At 50.4% G+C, this 23262-nt stretch overlaps 1 protein-coding gene across 2 annotated transcripts in view; it reads left to right on the top strand.

Annotated features, from left to right (window-relative positions):
* Positions 1–1549: 1549 nt before the first annotated feature.
* The window catches only part of LOC147709784 (uncharacterized), a 173774-nt gene continuing 152061 nt past the window's right edge, over positions 1550–23262 (top strand). Inside the window, exon 1 of one of the 2 annotated variants that reach the window (XM_086925556.1) lies at positions 1550–1757. In XM_086925556.1, the coding sequence (XP_086781682.1) occupies positions 1670–1757 (88 nt within the window). In that variant the 5' untranslated portion in view covers positions 1550–1669. The remainder of the gene's footprint in view (positions 1758–23262) is intronic. The other variant, XM_086925557.1, reaches the window with a different exon arrangement.

Below are 23262 nucleotides of genomic sequence, written 5' to 3'. Positions count from 1 at the left end.
TGGAGCCAGGGGCTGAGAAGGAAGGACCTATGTGCACTTCAAAGACCCTTCTTTGAAGTCACCCCCACTTCAAAGGCACAACTGAGTCTAAGAACTGGGGCTCTGACCCTATCAAGACAGTACACTACTGGACCTGTGAAGAACTCTGCCAGGAGACAAGACTGCTGTGCTACAAGGAATGCCACTCTGCTTGACTTCTGCTCTGCAAGAACTGATTTTCTGCTTTGCTGTGCTGCTCGGCTGCCTGCTGATCTCTGCCCTGCTGAGGAAAAGGACTGGACCCATTTCACTTGAACCCAAAGTGACTACAAGGGCTTGTTGTCTTGACCCATGTTCTGAAGTCTCAGGGTCATCAAATACTTCATTGACCCTTCCTGCACATAAACAAGCATACATTAATGACAATTTGCTACTTCTATGTGTGCTGAATTCTGCAGCACACATAAAAGTAACATTGTCATGTGTGATTGTTTATGTGCAGGAAGGGACCCCTTCATTCTCTGAAATGCAGGCACCTTTGCACTATAGTGTAAGGGTGCGTGATTTGGTGCAAGGCAGCTAAATGCAGCTCCAGTACTAGGGAACACACATGGGTGTGCCATATTCTTGTTAATGCACTGTATTCCTGCATTTTGAAAAAGTTGGAGTGCAGTGCTGCCAAATTTGACAAAGCTCCACACTCCGACATTTTCTCATAAATATGCCCCTCGGTATTTGTCACTGTGGTGAATATGAACAGTACAGTGGGGGTCCATCTTTTTGACAGGGGATCAGTCATGATTTCCCCTCCCATGTAAGAACAAAGCTCTCTGGTTACTATGAGAGCCCTAGGACCCTTGTTGTTTGTGAGCCACAGGGCATCAACAGCGAATCGATCGTGATGCTTGAAATGATCACAAACAGAATATTCTGATGGTAAATTGGGTACCCAGTGCTACTACTTTGTATTTGTGTGTTTACTGGACTGTGGGATTTGTACAGTTTGGTTTTACTTTGTACTGTTTATTTATGTTTGCATTGGTTTTAGAGTTCTGTTCTTGAATTGAGTAGTATCTCTGGTTAGTCATTTCATCTTTGTGGAAGTAACCATGCACATTTTCTAGTCCAAGCTACTGCATCACTTCTTGCAATCGAGACCTCGGCTGCTCATAAGGCAGCTAGCACTAAGTGATAACCCTCTCTGGGGGCCATGATGGGAGACCCTACGGTCACTGCCCCTAGGCATGCTCGTGATGTCTTCTGTACTTCCATGATAGGCTGCTTACTAGCCTTTCAAAGATGATCTCAACTATAAAATAGCTTTAATCATTTTGTGTGGATGGAGTGTCTTTGTATGAACTTGGTGCTGGCAAGAGCTAATGATTCAGAATGTGCTGTGCGGGAACAGCAGGCTGCTCCAAAACCTAGCTCTAATTGGTGGCAGGTCTTTCATAAAGTGTTACTTTTGTTGCAGAAATGAGAACTAGTAGTCTGTTTACAGTTCACTCTCAGGGCACTTTAACGTTGACGGTTTGGCGCGCGTTCCACAGCCCGCTGTGCTGGCCTTGGCCCTGGCTGGGCTCCTAGCAGTTGGACTGTTCTCTCCGCCCCCGCTGGTCCTACTTAAAGTGTCACAGCCTATAAACCTGAAATATAGGAACGCTGCATCCCACACACCACCGGCACCACCATGAAGACATCACGCGGCCTCCTCCTTCCGCTGCTTCCTCTCTTGTTCTGCTGGGTGCAGGCGGAGTTCTTTACAGACATCGAGGAGTGTGAGTAAACAAGACCAGTAAGGGCTCAGACTTTTAAATAGAAGTCACTCCTGACTTACTACCTGGACCATTGTGTTTCTGCTCTGATGCCTATTGTGAGTACAAGCCCCATGGATACATATGCAATCCATATGGAAAGCCACAGACAAAATGCTTACTGGAATGTGGCTTTGTATCCAGTAAGTGTTTACGCAATCGCTTATTAGTGACATGGTCAAATTCCCGGCCAGAGAGGTGATCTTAAAGAGCTAGGTGCATGGTGTTTTTACACAAAGGAGGGAGCTACTTCCAGTATCTTTCTTTCTTTCTTTCTGTGCTCAATGTTCCCTGTGAAGTAAAATGTAGGATCCTAGAGTTCATTTTGCTCTGATTTCCAAGGTGAGGGAGCTTGTCTTTCTGAGCTTGACAAAGGCTTTTTCATAGACATCAAGGGGAGCCTAGAGAGTTGTTTACTGTTGGTGTAGTGTGCATTTTTGCGTTGCTCCAACTGGTTTGGGCCCTTGGGAGTACTTTGTACTCAAAGACATGAAATGCAGTTGTGGGGATATTTGGTTACATTGAGTTTCTAGTTACAGTTAGTTAAGTGTGGCCATTACTTGGCTACTCCCAACATTTGGTAGACATTTCAAATAATTTGGGCGGAGAGATTGAAGTAAACACGTGGTGGAGGGGGGCCCAAGGGGCCCACACTGGCAGTGGAGGGGGGCCCAGAGGGCCCTCAGTGGCGGTGGAGGAGGGTCCCAGAGGGCCCACACTGGCGGTGGAGGGGGGCCCAGAGGGCCCTCACTGGCAGTGCAGAGGGGCCCAAGGGGCCCACACTCGCTGTGAAGGAGGGGCCTAGTGAGCTCACACTGGCAGTGGAGGGGGCCCAGAGGGCCCTCAGGGGCAGTGGAGGGGGATCTAGAGGGCACACACTGGCAGTGGAGGAGGGGGCCCAGAGGGCCCACACTGGAAGTGGAGGAGGGGGCTCAGAGGGCCCACACTGGCGGTGGAGCAGGGGGCCCAGATTGCCCACACTGGCTGTGGAGGGGGCCCAGAGGGCCCACACTGGCAATAGAGGAGGGGGCCCAGAGGGCCCATACTGGCGGTGGAGGAGGGGGCCCGGAGGGCCCACACTGGCAGTGCAGAGGGGCCCACACTGGCTGTTGAGGAGGGGCCCAGAGTGCCCTTAGTGGTAGTGGAGGGCGGCCCAGAGGGCCCTCAGTGGCAGTGGAGAGGGGGTCTAAAGGGCCCACAATGGCAGTGGAGGGGGGTCTGGAGGGCCCACACTGACAGTGCAGAGGGGCCCAAGGGGCCCACACTGGCTGTGGAGGGGGGGGCCGGAGGGCCCTCAGTGGCAGTGGAGGGGGGCCTAGAGGTTCCACACTGGCAGTGGAGGGGGGGCCCAGAGAGCCCAGATTGGCGGTGGAGGAGGGGAGGTCAAAAATGGAGAAACCTTATGAAATAAGAGACTGTACATGGAAAGAAGCACGGGTGATCCAGTGTAGGCAACGAGCTACAGACTGAGTGCAGTGAACAACAATACACAGTAAGACTCAGGAGACAAACTCTACCGAAGCACAGCAGAGAGTAAGAGGTAAGTCACCACGAAGAGAACACAGTGGGGAGACAGAACTCCACGCTGGCGCAGTTGATGGTGAGACCACTTCCTGCGAGTGAAGCAAGGCCAGGAGGTCTGTGGCATCTAAGACTAAACCTAGCAGCAGTGCAATGAAGTGGGTATGGGCAATAAGGGGGAACAGATCATGAGAGGGGTTAGCAACTTCTCAGGAACAGCAGCCATTTGAAGGCGCGTGGATGCACGTCATCGTAGTGCAAGAGAGGAGCACGCACACCGGAGCTGGCTCATTTGTCCACCTATCCATCATTCCGTATTGATACTTATTCAGTAATACATTCATGCACTCTCGCATCCCACTATCCATCCAAGCACCACCCATTAATTATCCATATATTAAATTACCTATTGATCCATCCAGGCTCACCCTCATCCAGCCGTGTTCATTTGCTCTCTCTTTCACCCACTCCTCGCCCAGTCACTCTTGACAAAAATAAAACAGTTTGACTTACCAAATAGCCAAATCAATTGGCTTTGCCATTACTTTTTTATAGGATGTCGCTATGACTTATATTGTTGTTGTTATCCTGTCAGGAGCATATTTTGGTGTTAGGAGATACTGTTAAGTTTCTTGTATTTTGGTGGTGACGTGCGCTGAGAACGTGTCATGTAGTTATTAAAAATACCCCTCTTTTCTGTTCTTGATCGTGTCTCGTCAGAGGAGGTTCCACAGCATATGCACGTGTCGGTGCTTGCATTACAGACCATCGCACATGGTACAGTGCATTATGGGCTTTGTAAACTGCCTGGACTTGGGCGGAGCCACGTCACGCTCTCTTACGTTCCCTAACCTGTTTGGTGCCCGGCCAGGAATGCTGTTAGTACCCCATGTGCCCAGGCCACACATGTATCAGAAACCTGGAATCAGCGCCGAACTGCACATTGTTTTCCCTGGGCATGTCCCTGTGGGCTGGAGCCTTTGGGGAATGATTTCTGAAGGCAGGGGGCCACTACTGGCCCTGTACCAACGTTATCCAGCTCCCCCACATTATTACAGCAGGCACTGTGTGCACTTTTGGACGGGGCGGGACTACATTTTTAGGCCGAGCCTGCAAGACTACCTGGTTGCAAAAGTCATATTGTGGACTTACCAAGACCATACAGGGACTTAGATTGTGTCCATTGCTTACCATTGTCACTCTCATTTGTTTACTTCTTATTCGTGTTCCAGCTTGTCAATCATGTGTTTGACCCTCCCATGGAGCATAGCCTCTTTACCATCTCTTTTGATTGATAGTTTCTATGCTTCCACTACTTTTTTCTTTTCGGTTAAGCACTACACAAGAGTGCAGGTGTTTCCTTCTAGCTGAAGCCTTCATGCAGTTCTCTCCCCTTGGGCTCCATGATGCTCTCGGTGCTTCTCCCTGTCCCGTCCATGTTGCACTTGCTTTTGTACTCTCCCCTGTTGTTTTCTTAGCCATGTGCTTCTCCCTCATTCGCTGCATGTTTTTCTCTCAATCAATCAATCAGGGTTCCTATAGAGTGCAGCTAATCACCCATTAGGGTCTTAAGACATAGGGTTGAGGGGGAGGTGGAGGGGCAGCAGTTCAGTCGAAGAGCCAGGTCTTGAGGTCCGTCCTGAATTGAGGCAGGGATGGTGATTGCCTGTGGGTGAGAGGCAGGGTGTTCCAGGTCTTGAGGTCCTTCCTGAATTGAGGCAGTGATGGTGATTGCCTGAGGTGGAGAGGCAGGGTGTTCCAGGTCTTGAGGTCCTTCCTGAATTGAGGCAGTGATGGTGATTGCCTGAGGTGGAGAGGCAGGGTGTTCCAGGTCTTGAGGTCCTTCCTGAATTGAAGCAGTGAAGGTGATTGCCTGAGGTGGAGAGGCAGGTGTTCCAGGTCTTGAGGTCCTTCCTGAATTGAGGCAGTGAAGGTGATTGCCTGAGGTGGAGAGGCAGGGTGTTCCAGGTCTTGAGGTCCTTGAATTGAGGCGGTGAAGGTGATTGCCTGAGGTGGAGAGGCAGGGTGTTCCAGGTCTTGAGGTCCTTCCTGAATTGAGGCAGTGAAGGTGATTGCCTGAGGTGGAGAGGCAGGGTGTTCCTGGTCTTGAGGTCCTTCCTGAATTGTGGCAGTGAAGGTGATTGCCTGAGGTGGAGAGGCAGGGTGTTCCAGGTCTTGAGGTCCTTGAATTGAGGCAGTGAAGGTGATTGCCTGAGGTGGAGAGGCAGGGTGTTCCAGGTCTTGAGGTCCTTGAATTGAGGCAGTGAAGGTGATTGCCTGAGGTGGAGAGGCAGGGTGTTCCAGGTCTTGAGGTCCTTGAATTGTGGCAGTGAAGGTGATTGCCTGAGGTGGAGAGGCAGGGTGTTCCAGGTCTTGAGGTCCTTCCTGAATTGAGGCAGTGAAGGTGATTGCATGAGGTGGAGAGGCAGGGTGTTCCAGGTCTTGAGGTCCTTGAATTGTGGCAGTGAAGGTGATTGCCTGAGGTGGAGAGGCAGGGTGTTCCAGGTCTTGAGGTCCTTGAATTGAGGCAGTGAAGGTGATTGCCTGAGGTGGAGAGGCAGGGTGTTCCAGGTCTTGAGGTCCTTGAATTGAGGCAGTGAAGGTGATTGCCTGAGGTGGAGAGGCAGGGTGTTCCAGGTCTTGAGGTCCTTGAATTGTGGCAGTGAAGGTGATTGCCTGAGGTGGAGAGGCAGGGTGTTCCAGGTCTTGAGGTCCTTCCTGAATTGAGGCAGTGAAGGTGATTGCCTGAGGTGTCGAGGTAGAGAGTTCTCAACAAGGTAGGAGTAGGATCGTCCTCCAGCCGAGGTCTTGCGGATCCGTGGGATAATGGCCAAGGCCCGATGGGCGCAGCGGTAATGTCTGGTGGGTGTGTAGGAGAAGCAGTGGTTGAGGTATGCAGGTCTGGTGTTGTGAAGGGCTAGGTAGGCATGTGTGAGGAGCTCGAAGGCGATTCTTTTGTTGATCGGGAGCCAGTGAAGGTCTCTCAGGTGACCAGATATGTCACTGCGGCGGGGAATGTCCAGGATAAGTCTGGCGGAGGCTTTCTGGATGCTCTGCAGTTTGTTGGGGAGTTTTCTGGGTGGCGCCAGCATATAGTGCATTGCCATAGTCGAGCTTGCTGCTGACAAGTGCCTGGGTGACCATTCTCCTGGACTTGTTGAGGATCCAGTTGAAAATCTTCTGAAGCAAGAGAAGTGTGTGGAAGCAGGAGGGTAAGATGGGAAATGTCCTTCAGAACGAATACATCTTTAGCACGCATTTGTTACAATGACTTTCTTTGGGGGATTGCAATGGTGGAGTGGTGTTGGAATTAAAGTCAAACCCTTTCCATACTGTTGCGCAGACTGGAGTTGGAATAGAAAATTAAACTATTCGGATACCAGTGCCCCCCTAAGGCAAGTCGTTAAAATGATTTGCGTGCAGAAGAAATATGTGATAAAGACTCATTTATTCAAATGTTGGAGTCCGAAGACATACCTGAAAATCGCATTTGGAATTTCATCATACATTTGCGTGAGATGGCGTAAATTTAACAAAGGAGTCGAGGATGATGCAGAGGGTACATGCTTGGTTGGTGGGTGTGGGGGGATTTCTGAGTGCTGCGGGCCATCAGGAGTCATCCCAGGTCAGAGAGAGTGGTGCCCAGGATGAGGACTCTCACACATTGCTTCTCCTTACCACTGCCTCCATCCTTGCTAATGAAGTCTCCCTGCCCTCTGTTATTTCCCCCACTGGAACTCTACTTTCCTGTTGCCTCTTGGGTCTCCTTCCCACCCCTGTGTTGTTTCCTCCTCCTGTGCCTTCCTTGTTGGCGATTCATGCTGTCCCCGTTGCTCCCCCACCTGTGCCATCTGTGTAGTTCTCCCCACCTGTGCTTACAAAAATGCTTTTGTATATTTTTTTTCATTTTATTTGCTGACCCAACTCAGATTAAAAAAAAAGACAAAAAACAACTGGGTCATTTTGCAGGCATGCACGTGCGTGGTGTGTGCGTGCCCAAAATGATGCCGCCAGTCGCGTTATAGAGATGCTGTACAGAATGGCTAAAAACTATTCACATAGCCAATAGGTGTCAGAGGCGCAACCTATTGGCGCTGCCAGTGCTTGTTTCCTAGCAGTATTGCCAGGGCTGCTTTTGGCTTCCAGTTCAGCCCTGTATGTAATCTGTGAGACCAGCATTCCGTGCCTGAGTGAAGGGTTGCTTTTAGTGGCATGTCACAGCCTGCAGTGTTGTGTTACTGTGCTGCTGTCTAGAGGGGCTTGTGCCCAACCCAGCTCAGCAGAGGGGGATCTTGGTTGGTGGGTACAGTGTTCCATGGGCAGCGTGGCAGCCCTGAACGACACCTCCCCAGGTGCAAAAACATTATCTGGAAATTATGTGATTTTCCAATATATCTGGGAGGAGCTGGGGTCACTGGGGAACTGGGTACATCTGGCCAATAATGTGCTTGCTGGAAGCTTTGGCCTGTAGAGTATTATTTGAAGGTTCGAGTTGTTCCAGTTCAGGTGGGATGAGAGCAGGGCTTGCCACCTGTGGGTTTAGGTGTCCTGCATTCATGGTGAGACAAGCACAGCTGCACGCATCGAGGGTCCAAGGGCTGTGAATGAGCAGGGCTCACACCTCTCATATGACAGCGTTCAATACTGTTCCCAATAATAACACAAGTACAGTTTTAAAGTGTTACACACAAGCACACTTCAAAGCCGGCTCCATCCACCACATCCACATTTTTAATTTTATATCGTTAGGTTTTTTCGTTACAAATTAACACCATGCTTATCTAAACATATAAATACTCTAAATAAATTGCAGTTTACCAGGTAATCAGCCCAGTATTCAAAAGTTTAAATGTATCTCTCAATATGTTCTATTGTTCGCAGATCCTATTCATAATTCTACAAACAGCCAATCAATTGAGAGAGAAGACCTTGATTTGGAAAGATTTGGGAACTAAGAACCTGATTCACGGAGGGTTTCCACGCTCGTGGTGGAGGCTCCACAGTCATGGGGGAGTCTCTGCACTCACGGAGAATGCCCGCACTCATGGAGGAGTCAAGGGGGAGTCTCCCCACTTGTGGCGGAGGCCCCAAAGTGATGAGTGAGTCTCTGCACTCGTGGCGGAGGCCCCACAGTCGCGAGGGAGTCTACACACTCATGGCAGAAGCCCCACAGTCGTGGGGAGTCTACACACTCATGGCGGAGGCCCCGCAGTGATGAGTGAGTGTCTGCACTCGTGGTAAAGGCCTTGCAGTCGTAAGGGAATCTCCGCACTCTTGGTGGAGGCTCCGCAGTCAAGGGGAAGTCTCCGTACTCGGGCGGAGACTCACAGTTGTTGAGGAGTCTACACACTCGTGGAGTAGGCCCTGCAGTTGTGAGGGAGATTCTGCACACATGGTGGAGGTGTAGCAGTCAAGGGGGAGTCTCTACACTCGGGCGGGGCCCTGCAGTTGTTGAAGAGTTTACGCAGTCGTGGAGTAGGCCCAGTAGTGGTGAGGGAGTCTCCCCACTCATGGTGGAGGCCCTGCAGTCAAGGGGGAGTCTCCGCACTCGTGGCGGAGGCCTCGCAGTCATGAGGGAGTCTCTGCACTCGTGGTGGAGGCCCCACAGTTGTGGGGAGTCTCTGCACTCATGGCAGAGGCCCCACAGTCGTGGGGAGTCTACACACTCATGGCGGAGGCCCCGCAGTGATGAGTGAGTGTCTGCACTCGTGGTAAAGGCCTTGCAGTCGTAAGGGAATCTCCGCACTCTTGGTGGAGGCTCCGCAGTCAAGGGGAAGTCTCCGTACTCGGGCGGAGACTCACAGTTGTTGAGGAGTCTACACACTCGTGGAGTAGGCCCTGCAGTTGTGAGGGAGATTCTGCACACATGGTGGAGGTGTAGCAGTCAAGGGGGAGTCTCTACACTCGGGCGGGGCCCTGCAGTTGTTGAAGAGTTTACGCACTCGTGGAGTAGGCCCAGTAGTGGTGAGGGAGTCTCCCCACTCATGGTGGAGGCCCTGCAGTCAAGGGGGAGTCTCCTCCCTGCAGTCGTTGAGGAGTCTATGCACTTGTGGATTCGGCCCAGCAGCTGTGAGGGAGTCACCACACTCATGGGGGAATCCCTGCAGTCAAGGGGAAGTCTCCACACTCGGGGCGGGGACCCGCAGTCGTTGAGGAGTCTATGCACTCGTGGATTCGGCCCAGCAGCTGTGAGGGAGTCACCACACTCATGGGGGAATCCCTGCAGTCAAGGGGAAGTCTCCACACTCGGGGCGGGGACCCGCAGTCGTTGAGGAGTCTATGCACTCGTGGATTCGGCCCAGCAGTTGTGAGGGAGTCGCCACACTCATGGGGGAATCCCTGGAGTCAAGGGGAAGTCTCCACACTCGGGGCGGGGACCCGCAGTCGTTGAGGAATCTATGCACTTGTGTATTCGGCCCAGCAGTTGTGAGGGAGTCGCCACACTCATGGGGGAATCCCTGGAGTCAAGGGGAAGTCTCTACACTCGGGGCGGGGACCCGCAGTCGTTGAGGAGTCTATGCACTCGTGGATTAGGCCCAGCAGTTGTGAGGGAGTCGCCACACTCATGGGGGAATCCCTGGAGTCAAGGGGAAGTCTCCACACTCGGGGCGGGGACCCGCAGTCGTTGAGGAATCCATGCACTCGTGGATTCGGCCCAGCAGTTGTGAGGGAGTCGCCACACTCATGGGGGAATCCCTGCAGTCAAGGGGAAGTCTCCACACTCGGGGCGGGGACCCGCAGTCGTTGAGGAGTCTATGCACTCGTGGATTCGGCCCAGCAGTTGTGAGGGAGTCGCCACACTCATGGGGGAATCCCTGGAGTCAAGGGGAAGTCTCTACACTCGGGGCGGGGACTCGCAGTCGTTGAGGAGTCTATGCACTCGTGGATTCGGCCCAGCAGTTGTGAGGGAGTCGCCACACTCATGGGGGAATCCCTGGAGTCAAGGGGAAGTCTCCACACTCGGGGCGGGGACCCGCAGTCGTTGAGGAGTCTATGCACTCGTGGATTCGGCCCAGCAGTTGTGAGGGAGTCGCCACACTCATGGGGGAATCCCTGGAGTCAAGGGGAAGTCTCTACACTCGGGGCGGGGACTCGCAGTCGTTGAGGAGTCTATGCATTCGTGGATTCGGCCCAGCAGTTGTGAGGGAGTCGCCACACTCATGGGGGAATCCCTGGAGTCAAGGGGAAGTCTCCACACTCGAGGCGGGGACCCGCAGTCGTTGAGGAGTCTATGCACTCGTGGATTCGGCCCAGCAGTTGTGAGGGAGTCGCCACACTCATGGGGGAATCCCTGGAGTCAAGGGGAAGTCTCCACACTCGGGGCGGGGACCCGCAGTCGTTGAGGAGTCTTCGCACTTGTGGAGTAGGCCCGCAGTCGTAGAGAAGTCTCAGCACTCGGGCTTAATCTCTCAATGAGAATTCTCATTGCTGAGACTCTGCCCCGACTGCGGAGTCTACTCTCACGACTCGTGGGTCTCCGTCACGAGTGTGGAGGTCCTTCGTGCATCTCGCCCTTTATTTGCAAATACACAATCAATCCCGCATGTTCCTTGCACGGATGACAAATTTATGAAAACATTTGTGCCCAATACCCCAATGTTGATTTCTTCCAAGAACAATATCCATTATTTAGGTCGAGTTTAGAGTGATCTTTTATCCTTTATAGACCAATAGTGAATGAACTACAAAAGATCTCTTTCCCATTTCGACTGGATGGGCGTTTGCTTTCTTCTCCATTTTGAGATGACTCTTGTGACCCGACTCTCTGTTAGTTTATGTCCCATAAGCTCAAACCCACCACAATCAAAACACCACCATCAAATGTCTTTATTTTGGGTAAAGTGGTCAGTAATAGGATGAGCCAGTGGTGATATATTTTATCTCGTACTGATGTAAAGAGGTTTTAGCATTGCTATCTCCTAGGCCTTCAAGGTGTAATTTCACTATAAGTTAGAGTTATGTCTGCAAAACAAAGTATAAGGAAATGGGCCATTCGTTTTTATGGCCTGCACAATAAAGGGTCCATATTCACTCCTTCACTGGGAACCATACACCGCACTGTAACACTTGACTCTCTCAGGGTAGCGAAGCAGAGCAGTCAAGGCCTACTCAAGGGAGGTGGTGGGGGCTAGTAGTGATCACAATTTGCTCACGCACAAGAATAGAACCCAGTAACTGATTGTCCAGCCTGTGCTTTTCTTTAGAAAATGGAAAAGTATGTTTATTAAAAACTAATTGCTTAATAATAAGCAGTAATTACATAAATACATAAAGGTATTGGAAATATCTTTGGCAGCATTACATTTGACTCCTAAAGGAGCATGACCCCAAAAATCACGGTACCCCTCTCACCGCCCCCCCTTCCAAATTCAGCACATATCAATATAAGCGGGTGTCGCTTCACATCAGGTCAATGTCACCACACTTAAAGACCAGAATCATAGGGCAAAGCACCCCATTTTGTTGCTGACTTGAGTACCCTTAATCCATCTGCACTTATGATGAGTACTCAAGCCATGCAATCTTGAGATCGCGTGACCATTATTAATGCATTGCTGCCGTTCAGGGATGGACATTTCTATCCGCAGTAATAATCTTTCTAAGAAAGCAACTGAATAACCTATACAAATAAAGCATTGTTCAAACCATTGTGAAAATGGTTTGAACAAAAAGTAATGTTTGGACATAACCCTTGAAACTGTCCTTTCTTCAGGTCACACAAACTGCAGCCATAAAACCAGGCACTGCACTGCACTGCACTGCACTGCACTTACTCACTCACTCACTCACTCACTCACCCGCTCGCTCACTCACTCACTCACTCACTCACTCACTCACTCACTCACTCACTCACTCACTCACTCACACACTCACTCACTCACTCACTCACTCACTCACACACTCACACACTCACTCACACACTCACTCACTCACTCACTCGCTCGCTCGCTCGCTCACTCACTCACTCACTCGCTCGCTCACTCACTCACTCACTCACTCACTCACTCACACTTGTAGAGCAAAAAACCCAGGCTTTGGAGTGATGTAAAACCTGGAAAATCCTGAGGAGGTCATCTTTTTTTTAGACCCTCTAAACTTAGGGTTGGCATTTGGGTAAACTTCCTTTGTAGGGAGCTGCTACACTCCTGTAGACCCCTGTATCTCGTTTGTGGTGCCCGTGCCACCCTGGGGCCACCACATTGCCAGAACTTTGGGCTGGGCAAAGTCCTGCAGGGAATTATGGGTTGCTTGCATACTTAATTAGCAGCTGCGCTGGATTCTTTCCTGCTGCAGAGCAGCTTTTAGCTTTTGAGTTTCCATTCTTTTCTATTCCTCTTATTTCTCTTTCCGTGGGGTGCCCAGTCCCACCCAGGTACACCGCATGCCGTTTCCCGAGCCCCCTCCCAGCTTCTCTGCTGCTCCCCACGCGAGGAGGCTCCTCTTATCCGCTGCAGGAGCCGGCAGCTCTTCTCTCCTGTGGAGCAGTCAGGGGGTTTACTTCCATGGTGGCAGCCATGCTCCCTCCATAGCCGCGGGGATTGGGGGACTGGCCGCCCACCATTGGGGCCAGGAGTTGGGATCCTGGGCCCCTCATCCTTCTCTCAGGGGAGCGTGATAGTGCTCCCACGGGTACACTGGCACCAGGGGCCCGGAGTTGGGATCCTGAGCCCCACGTCCTTTTCTCAGGGGAGCATGAGAGTGCTCCCACGTGGACACTGGCACCAGGGGCCCGGAGTTGGGATCCTGGGCCCCTCATCCTTCTCTCAGGGGAGCGTGATAGTGCTCCCACGTGGACACTGGCACCAGGGGCCCGGAGTTGGAATCCTGGGCACCTGATAGTGCTCCCACGTGGACACTGGCACCAGGGGCCCGGAGTTGGAATCCTGGGCCCCTGATAGTGCTCCCACGTGGACACTGGCACCAGGGCCCCGGAGTTGGAATCCTGGGCCCCTGATAGTGCTCCCACGTGGACACTGGCACCAGGGGCCCGGAGTTGGGATCCTGGGCCCCTGATAGTGCTCCCACGTGGACACTGGCACCAGGGGCCCGGAGTTGGAATCCTGGGCCCCTGATAGTGCTCCCATGGGTACACTGGCACCAGGGTCCCGGAGTTGGAATCCTGGGCCCCTGATAGTTCTCCCACGTGGACACTGGCACCAGGGGCCCGGAGTTGGAATCCTGGGCTCCTGATAGTGCTCCCATGGGTACACTGGCACCAGGGGCCCGGAGTTGGAATCCTGGGCACCTGATAGTGCTCCCACATGGATACTGGCACCAGGGGCCTGGAGTTGGAATCCTGGGCACCTGATAGTGCTCCCACGTGGACACTGGCACCAGGGGCCGGGAGTTGGAATCCTGGGCCCCTGATAGTGCTCCCTCGTGGACACTGGCACCAGGGGCCCGGAGTTGGAATCCTGGGCCCCTGATAGTGCTCCCACGTGGACACTGGCACCAGGGGCCCGGAGTTGGAATCCTGGGCACCTGATAGTGCTCCCACGTGGACACTGGCACCAGGGGCCCGGAGTTGGAATCCTGGGCCCCTGATAGTGCTCCCACGTGGACACTGGCACCAGGGGCCCGGAGTTGGAATCCTGGGAACCTGATAGTGCTCCCACATGGACACTGGCACCAGGGGCCCGGAGTTGGAATCCTGGGCACCTAATAGTGCTTCCACGTGGACACTGGCACCAGGGGCCCGGAGTTGGAATCCTGGGCCCCTGATAGTGCTCCCACGTGGACATTGGCACCAGGGGCCCGGAGTTGGAATCCTGGGCCCCTGATAGTGCTCCCACGTGGACACTGGCACCAGGGGCCCGGAGTTGGAATCCTGGGCCCCTGATAGTGCTCCCACGTGGACACTGGCACCAGGGGCCCGGAGTTGGAATCCTGGGCCCCTGATAGTGCTCCCACGTGGACACTGGCACCAGGGGCCCGGAGTTGGAATCCTGGACCCCTGATAGTGCTCCGACGTGGACACTGGCACCAGGGGCCCGGAGTTGGAATCCTGGGCCCCTGATAGTGCTCCCACGTGGACACTGGCAGCAGGGGCCCGGAGTTAGAATCCTGGGCCCCTGATAGTGCTCCCACGTGGAGACTGGCACCAGGGGCCCGGAGTTGGAATCCTGGGCACCTGATAGTGCTCCCACATGGATACTGGCACCAGGGGCCCGGAGTTGGAATCCTGGGCACCTGATAGTGCTCCCACGTGGACACTGGCACCAGGGGCCGGGAGTTGGAATCCTGGGCCCCTGATAGTGCTCCCTCGTGGACACTGGCACCAGGGGCCCGGAGTTGGAATCCTGGGCCCCTGATAGTGCTCCCACGTGGACACTGGCACCAGGGGCCCGGAGTTGGAATCCTGGGCACCTGATAGTGCTCCCACGTGGACACTGGCACCAGGGGCCCAGAGTTGGAATCCTGGGCCCCTGATAGTGCTCCCACATGGACACTGGCACCAGGGGCCCGGAGTTGGAATCCTGGGAACCTGATAGTGCTCCCACGTGGACACTGGCACCAGGGCTCCGGAGTTGGAATCCTGGGCCCCTGATAGTGCTCCCACGTGGACACTGGCACCAGGGGCCTGGAGTTGGAATCCTGGGCACCTGTCTCTTCTTCTAAGAGTGGTGCAGTGGCATACCCTCAATGTCTTTGTGATGAGGACCGAAAATGGGGTCTCCAGGTCTCTGGTATGAAAACTGGCCCAGGGGTTGAGACGCGTGGCCTCTGGAGCTCTGGGGAGAGGGCCCCATGCACAGCCCATCCCATGGTTACAAATTGACAGTAGTCCTTGTGCCAAGCCCTGGGCCTTGGCTCACCCCAGGGGTTTCTTGAACTGGGGCAGCGGAGCTTCACATACTGCAGTCCCTCGCTGGGGTCAAAGGCCAAATGCTTTTTCCTCCCTGGGGTCAAATGTAGTCAGAGTCTTTAGTCTTTAGTCCAGGAGGGCATCACAGGGCTCCTCCTTTCAGTTGTTCACGGCTACCGCTTCCAATCCCAATGTCCAATTGTAAAAATAAACACCCTCTCCCCTTTGTGCAAGGTTTTTTAAGTGAGGGCTCAACGTCCTAGAAGCCAGGCACCCCAGGCCAATTCTAGGATGTCAAGCCACCTATCTGCCCCTGTGGTGACAATTCAAGATGATGTCAATCATGAGTCTTGGTCACATCTGCTCTGGGAGATCAGCTCTGCCCCTTGCTGACATCACTGCCTGAGCCTTTCTCACCAAAACTTTCAGGAGGAGCCCCCCCCACACTATTGGCTCTAGAGGTCTGGGCTCCCTCCTTTGTTCAGTAGGCTTGGGCTGTCCGAACCCTGGTACAGTGTGACCAATGAGCTGAGCAGAGAAATATGACAATTCTGGAGGACCCGTAAGTGGTACAGATACCTTCTTGGAACTTGCAGATTTGATCTTGATGCGCACGTTCTGCCCCATTTTGATATGTCACTGGACTTTGTAGGCCTAAGGAAAGCAAATTTGCACTCTAAAGCAGATTTCCCCCATGGGTATAAAAAAAGTGTCCCTGCAGACAAAACAGTGAACCACACTTACTTTCCATGTGAGTGTACACTAACATCATAAGGCCTACATCAGGTCAATCTTTAATCCGACAGAGTCCCCAAATGTGTGCACACGTGCTCACATTTTATCTGCCAACAGTCCCTCACTGTTGCTGTGTTGCAGCATCCTTATCTTAAAAGGTGGACACTGGCAGCAACATACTTGTGAGAAAATTAGGGCCCCAAAACCTATTCACTTAGACATTTAATGGTGCATAGAGCCTACCTAACACCCAAGACCATTATTCAAACATGCACAACAGCTTCACCCAACTGCTCCAGCTGCTCTCACTGTGGAATTGACCAGCCTGGTTATTGGCACATCTTCTGGGAATGCCCGGGGACTGAGGGTACTGGCCAAAGGTCACAATGTGTCTGATGCAAGTCACTAATCAACAAAATCTGATATTCACTGACATCTTTTGGGGATCTTTGTTCACGGTCCAACTGGTAAAGCGCTCTCCAGATTTTTTTATTTGGCATTACCTGTGGGTAAAAGAATGATCACAATCATGTGGAAAACAGATGTACCCCCCAGTTTAAGAAAGGGCAATAGGTGCTACCACAATACACCTAGGGTGAGTCACTTCTACTCAGAGAGAGGGAATGAGAGGATTTAGGAAAGTCCCTCTATCCAACCAGTGGCATGAAATAGAAGAAATGTCTAAAACTCTGATTAAAAAGAATAACCAACCATTGTAGGTGGGTTCCATACCAGCATGTATGTGCTGTGATCCAAACCTCCAGGAATATTCACAAGTACATAGCGTCAAACTCCTTCTTTTGACACTGTACAATGCACCGATTTTACCACAATGGATTTACAAAGAGCGACAATTAGCAAGCTTTTTTAAATCGTACTTACTGTCTGTATGCAAGTCATTACAGAGCAGATTTTTATCACGCAAATCCAGCCTGCGAATGGCGGGCACCACCTCTGTGAATCTGTATGTAGAACAGCATCCTGGGGCAGATTTACAAGCCCCTTGCGCCACTTTTATGTCACTTTCCCCGTGTTAAAAGTGAGCAGGGGGCTTGAATCAATCAATCAATCAATCATATCATTTGTAAAGCGCACTACTCACCCGTGAGGGTCTCAGGGTGGTGGGGTGGGGAATGCTGCTACTGCTCAAAAAGCCAGGTCTTGAGGAGTCTGCTGAAGGTCAACAGGTCTTAGGTCTGCCATAGGTGGATGGGGAGGGTGTTCCAGGTGATTGCGGCGAAGTGGGAAAATGATCTGCCACCTGAGGTCGCTCTTCGGAAGCGGGGGACTGTAGCGAGGGCGAGGTCGGAGGAGCGGGGCTGGCGGGTGGGGGTGTAGAAGCTGAGTCGTCTGTTGAGGTACGTTGGTCCGGTGTTGTGGAGTGCCTTGTGTGCTTGGGTGAGGAGCTTGAAGGTTATCCTCGTGTTGACCCGGATCCAGTGCAGGTCTCTCAGGTGGGGTGTGATGTGACTGCGGCAAGAGGTGTCGAGGATCAGGCGTGCAGAGGCGTTCTGGATGCGTTGTAAATCTTCCTCTCCCTGTCTTGGGGGCAAAGTTATGTTTACCAGTGCATCTACCATATGCCATGTCTTCTTTCCCCTTGCACTCCGTCAGGGAGTGAGAATTACTATTTCTGTCATTTCTGTAAGTAGTCCACATTTTTTCAGTGTGTTCATTTTATTTTAAGATGTCTGCTGGAAAATGCTTGTTTTGAAACACTAAATCTATTTGACAATCAACAACATTACTAAAACGTGCCTGGGCAATGTGTAAATGTCAGCGCATATTAAAAAATATATATATATTTTTAGATGAGCGAACAAGTGTCTGAATACTGCAAGATGTATTAGAAGTTATTTGGAGGTTATTTATTTACTAGAATTGGCGAACCGGTATATATATTTATTAACCAGTAGGTGGCAGTGTTACTCCATGAAGGGAACTACAGTAATGAACTCGGAGGTGTCATGTTTGTTTCACTGTTCCTGATTCTCAACCAAGGTTCAGGGAAGAGAGTGTGGGCTGACGGCTAGACTGCCAACCCTAGAGCTGGGAAACCAAGTTCGCGCTCGCGGTCGACTCTCACCTCCCGTGGTTCTGGGCTAATCATTTAATTTCCCCGTGCCTACTAAAAACGTGTCTGGTAGGTTCTTGTGTAAAAAGCTCCAATATCCTCGGGTCGAGTTCAAGCTCTATAAATCTGCAAAAATATAAAAGCCTTACACATGAGCCACCGACAGATGGTCAAGGTTTGGCCTCTGTGTGTATTGCTGATGGACATTTATTTTGTGGCGACTAGTCCCTTTCATTGAACTCGGACAGCACATGTTTTCTAGTACAGGTGTGACAGGCAACTGGTCTTAATTGTACAACTTTTCTCAAACACGTGCCGATCAAGTTGCATCCAACGTGATGTTTTGCCCTGATGTTCTCTTCATCTCCCTTGACATTCTGACAGACATCACAATATAATGAGGAACATCATACACAGAGGCACATCTTTTATTTACCATTTTATTCCCTAAAACACTATTTTAACAAGCATTGGCAAAGCCAATAGGTCTCGCCTTTGGGACCTTAAGGGGCAGATTTATGAAGGCCTTGCGCCGCCGGCGCGTCATTTTTAACATGGGAAAAAGTGACGCACCGGCGGCGCAAGTCCTTCATAAATCTGCCCTTAAGTGTTTAGTGACGCAACAGTTGATGTTGTTGCACCAAGGATATTGTGCAACGTAACTAAATACTTAGAACGTCCCAAAAGCGAGACCTATTGGCTATACCAATGCTTGTTCAGAGAGGAAACTGCGCAGCAACAGATAACAGGTACCACAGACAAGATATACAGAACAGCAGAGACACTAAAAAGCGTCACGATGTGTCAGAGCATAAGAAGGTTTCGCCGAAATACAGACTATGGCAGAGGAACAGGGAAGTCTAGGCCATGGACTAGAGCAAAAAAACATAAGGGTGCTGCCAATTAAATCGTGAGACAAGACACGTTACAGCCGGGCAGGAAAGGGCTGTCACAAAGGAGTGAAAAGAAGTTTCTAAACTATGTAAAAGAAAGCACTTCACAGAGAGTGGGAATACACTGCATGATTTTCAGAAGGGCACAGCAGACCTGCAATGCCTTTAGCTGCAGCCTGGGACTTACAAGGTCAGTGAGAGTCCAGTGCAACCACTAATAGCAGAACGCATAGGGATCCCAGAAGACAAAAACACATGCTACTACAGCGCTGCAACGGCGATCAGTCGCGCCATTAAAATCCACTTCAAACGAGGTCTGCAAGTATGTAATGTCCAAAAGTTTCACCATCCGGAACCGCAAGATAACAATTACAGGGCAGAATTATAAACATGTGGGAATACCTGATGCGGCGCTGCTATGGATTCTGATGGTACCATACACCATCGACCAATCTCACATCACCTGAGTAAGAGCAGAGCCTGCCCCAATGGTCTCTGCTTCCACTGGCGAACTAAGTCAATCACTGCAACATCACTCTGAGGCTGAAGGTGAGCGGATAAGCAATCTGGTGGGCACTACAACCTTCCTCTAAGGAACTGGATGCTGGATACTTGGCAAGTTAGATCCTGCTGCTACACACTTAACCAAAAAAAGGTTGATCAACACGTATTAAAATCGCATAGTTTTATAGAGGATGTGAGAAGTTAGCCTGGCATACGATGTCCACTAGTTCTAGTGGGCACCTTGCACCAGTCTAGACGGCCCTTATTGATGGTGGTTGTAAAGTCAACCTTATAGAAAGCTATCCTGGTGGTAGCATGGACCAGCAGTCATAGGCTAAGACTTCAGAGAGAATGTGAAGCAAGCTGTTTTACCAATTATAATCCCTTGAATAGCAAATGAAAGGACCCCACACAAGGTATATATCAAATATATATTTATTTATTCTAAACACACCCTCTCTGCACTCTTTATGAGGTCAGAGGTCAAAGTGCATCACAAGTTACTCAATTAGCATACGATAAGTTGCACAAATACAGTTATGCCCTAGAGGCCTCACAAACCATATACTAAGCAAGGGGTATAAGAACCACGTGAGAGTTAGACAGCAGGCCTAGAGCCTGTAGAATCGCTGGGACTACACTAAGCAACCAAAGGTTAGGAAGTAGGAGACCCACAGGAGACACGTGCAGCGTCTTAAAACAGGCGCGGGTTCTAATTGACTTATAATGGGAAACAAAGAAGTTACAAAGTTACTGTTTAAGGGCACTTCCGGATAGACTGCGACAAAACCCCTTTAGACTAGGACACTTCGAGAGTAAAGACCCACGGGAGCACTGGAGTACTCGTGTTACCTCACTCAGGGAAGCCGGGTGCATAGGTCCCTTTTGGTGTCAGGTTTCGTCTTAGTTTTCAATGGAGATCTGCAAAGAAGTGCTGCAGGCGACCAGAGGAAAAGTATCCGGGTGGATCCAATGGTGTCGACGATGTAAAGAACCTGAAGCAGAGGGGACAGAGTCTGTGTCACTAGCAAGTGACCAGGAAGGAACCAGGAAGGAACCAGGCGATGTTGCGTGCTTGCAGGTGAAGAAGGTGAGTTTGTCTCTTTAGCCCCGAGGTCCAGGAGGCATCAACGATGACCAGGCACTGGATTCAAGCTGTCCCACGAAGGGTCTAGTTGACTACGGTGTCAGTATCTGGATTGCACCCAACAAGTCTTGGCAACCGCAACCCATGCAGGATGTCGAGATTGGCTCTATTGTAGACCAGCAAGGTCTGTGGCGCTTCTCCTCTGAAGGGAAGCTGGAGCAAGCCTGGAGCAACCAGAAAAGTTCAAAAGAAAAGTCTTCAGGAGGCTCACTAGCCAATGGGCAAGGAATCAGGAAGACGGGTCAAGCTGAAATGCAAGAGCAGGCCCCATGGGACACTCGTGGAGTGTGGAGGGCTGAGCTTCGGTGCAAATGGCACTCAGGTTTTGTTGGTAGATCTTTTTAATGGGATTGTTTGCACTGGGCTGACCCCGGATTTGTGGAAAGAGACGAACATCCTTATATTTCATAAAAAAGGAAAACTTAGTGAGAACCCGGGGTCTTACTGACCAATTTCATTGATCAACTCTGACACCAAGCTTTATTCTAAGATCTGGGCTTTGAGGCTGGGCAGGATTATTGGCGGTCTCGTCTCCCCTTGGCAGCATGGGTTTGTCCCCGGCCGTGGCACGACGGATCATACCAGCAGAGCAATAGCTCTATTTGACGCCCATGCTGCCACGTGAGACGGGATGGCCATGATCCTGCTCGACGCAGAGAAAGCTTTCAACCGTTTGGTCTGGAGCTTTCTCTGGTGTATTTTGGCAGGAAGAGGATTTGGGCAGAAAACCATTAGAGCGCTTAGAGCGATGTATCAAGATCCAGTTGCTAGAGTTACGGTCATGGGCGAGAAATCGGATTTGATCTCTATAAAGAGGGGAATCCGTCAAGGGTGCCTATGCTCCCCGATTCTTTTCTCTCTTTATATTGATCCTCTTATTCAGGCCATATAAGGGTGTTCTAGACTAAGACCAGTGGTTATTAATGGGTTTGAGAACAAAATTCTGCCATACGCGGTTGATCTTGCTGTATTTTCTTCTGATCCCCAGCAGGCAATGATCATTCTGTCCGAGTTGACAAAACAATTTGGTGCTAGCTCAGGGTACTTATTAAATGAAGCGAAGACCCAGATTATCTGCACGAAAAATATAGTTAAACTAGATTCAAGATATGTGGATCCTGCTGTATACTTAGGGGTGACAATTAATGCTGCAGTTGAGAAAATAGTGGAAGGAAATTATGTACCGCTCATTAAATCAATAGAGACCGATTTGAGAAGCTGGGACAGGTTACATCTCTCTTTGATTGGAAGGGTAAACGCTGTCAAGGTGACGATGTTCTCTAAGATATTATATCTTTCCGGGCCATACCACTATTTTTGGAGGAGAAAATAATTTTGAATCTAGAATCTATATTTATTGAATTTATTTGGCAATTTGGGAAGGTAAGGCGATCCACAAACCTTCTGTCTCTCCCAAAAGAAAGGGGTGGACTAGCTTTGCCTAATCTAAGATTATATCATTGGACATGCCTCTTGACTCAAATGACCGTGCTCTTCCATCCAGTGGCTTCCCATAATGACTTAAGCCCCGAAGGTCATCAGCCCCTTCTATATTTGAGCTATTGTTAGGAAGAAAGGCGATGGGCTTGATGCTTTGCGAGGTGGATTGAAGATTTTATAAAAAAGAGAGATATAAGATTATTGACAGTGTTTGGAGGGTATGGAAGGCCTGTAGAAACCTGTGTAAAATCCCCAAAATTAATCCATATATTCATATCTACAATGCTAGCCTCTTCTCAGGGTTAGGTGCAGAAAGGACCTTAAAAGTTTGGAGTGGGCTGGGCATTAAGACTTTGTGGGAATTAATGGATGGAGAAGGGATTGTAAGCTTTGAGGCCCTACAAAACGGTTTCGGAATCCCAAGTAATCATTGGTTTGTTTATGTCCAACTGGCTCGCTCCCTGAAGGCTATAAAACCAAAACCTCCACCTCCCGATAACAGCCCCCTTCTGGATGCTCTGACTAGTGGTTGCAAAAAAATCAAGACCCTTTATAACATCCTTATCCTAGAGATCCAAGACGACGTTGACAAGACTGAGGTAGCTTGGTTAGGAACTGGGAAATCCAGATATAGATGTTGACCTGGCCCTGTCATTGAATAAAAAGATCTTTAGAGCCACAAACTTAAGAGACCAGCATTATAAAACGGTGTTTAATCTGTACTATACACCGGCGAAATTATTCGCATGGGGGGTTAGAGCAGATGACACGTGTCCAAGATGTGGGGATGGACAAGCTGACTTATTGCATATGTTTTTCAATTGCAGACTCCTGACCCCAGTAAAGAATGAGATCCAAAAATTTTGGGAGGGGCTGCTAGGTCATAAGATCAATCTATCCCCTACCCGGATGATCTTGGGCACCGACTCTAATTTAAATCTGGGGAAAGAGGAAGAAGCTTTGGTGTTTATATCTATGGCTGTGCTCAGGATTTTGATTTAATCAGGTTGGAAGGATGTTGTGGCACCATCCTTTCAAATGTGGCTCTCTAGGCTTCTTGGAATTCATAATATTGAAACATGTCTGTACGAGCGAAAGGGGTTGAAAACACGGGATTTTGGAAGAAGGTTTTGGGCCCCGGTGACAAATAGGAGGCAGACCAAGCTGTAAATGTTTGAGACGCAACGTTGCACTTTACTTGTTTTATCTCACGGTTTTCTCTAGGTCATGTTCTATGAATTGTGAATACGTTGAATTAGGCCCTGTACAATTCACCTTCGGAGTTTTTATGCATTTTTTGTATCATCTGTAGAAAATATTTATTCATTGAGCCTGTTGATCAATTTATG

The sequence above is a fragment of the Lissotriton vulgaris genome, chromosome 6, assembly GCF_964263255.1.
Source record: "Lissotriton vulgaris chromosome 6, aLisVul1.2, whole genome shotgun sequence".
In the NCBI taxonomy this organism is placed as follows: domain Eukaryota; kingdom Metazoa; phylum Chordata; class Amphibia; order Caudata; family Salamandridae; genus Lissotriton; species Lissotriton vulgaris.
This window is presented reverse-complemented; position numbering and strand designations above follow the sequence as displayed.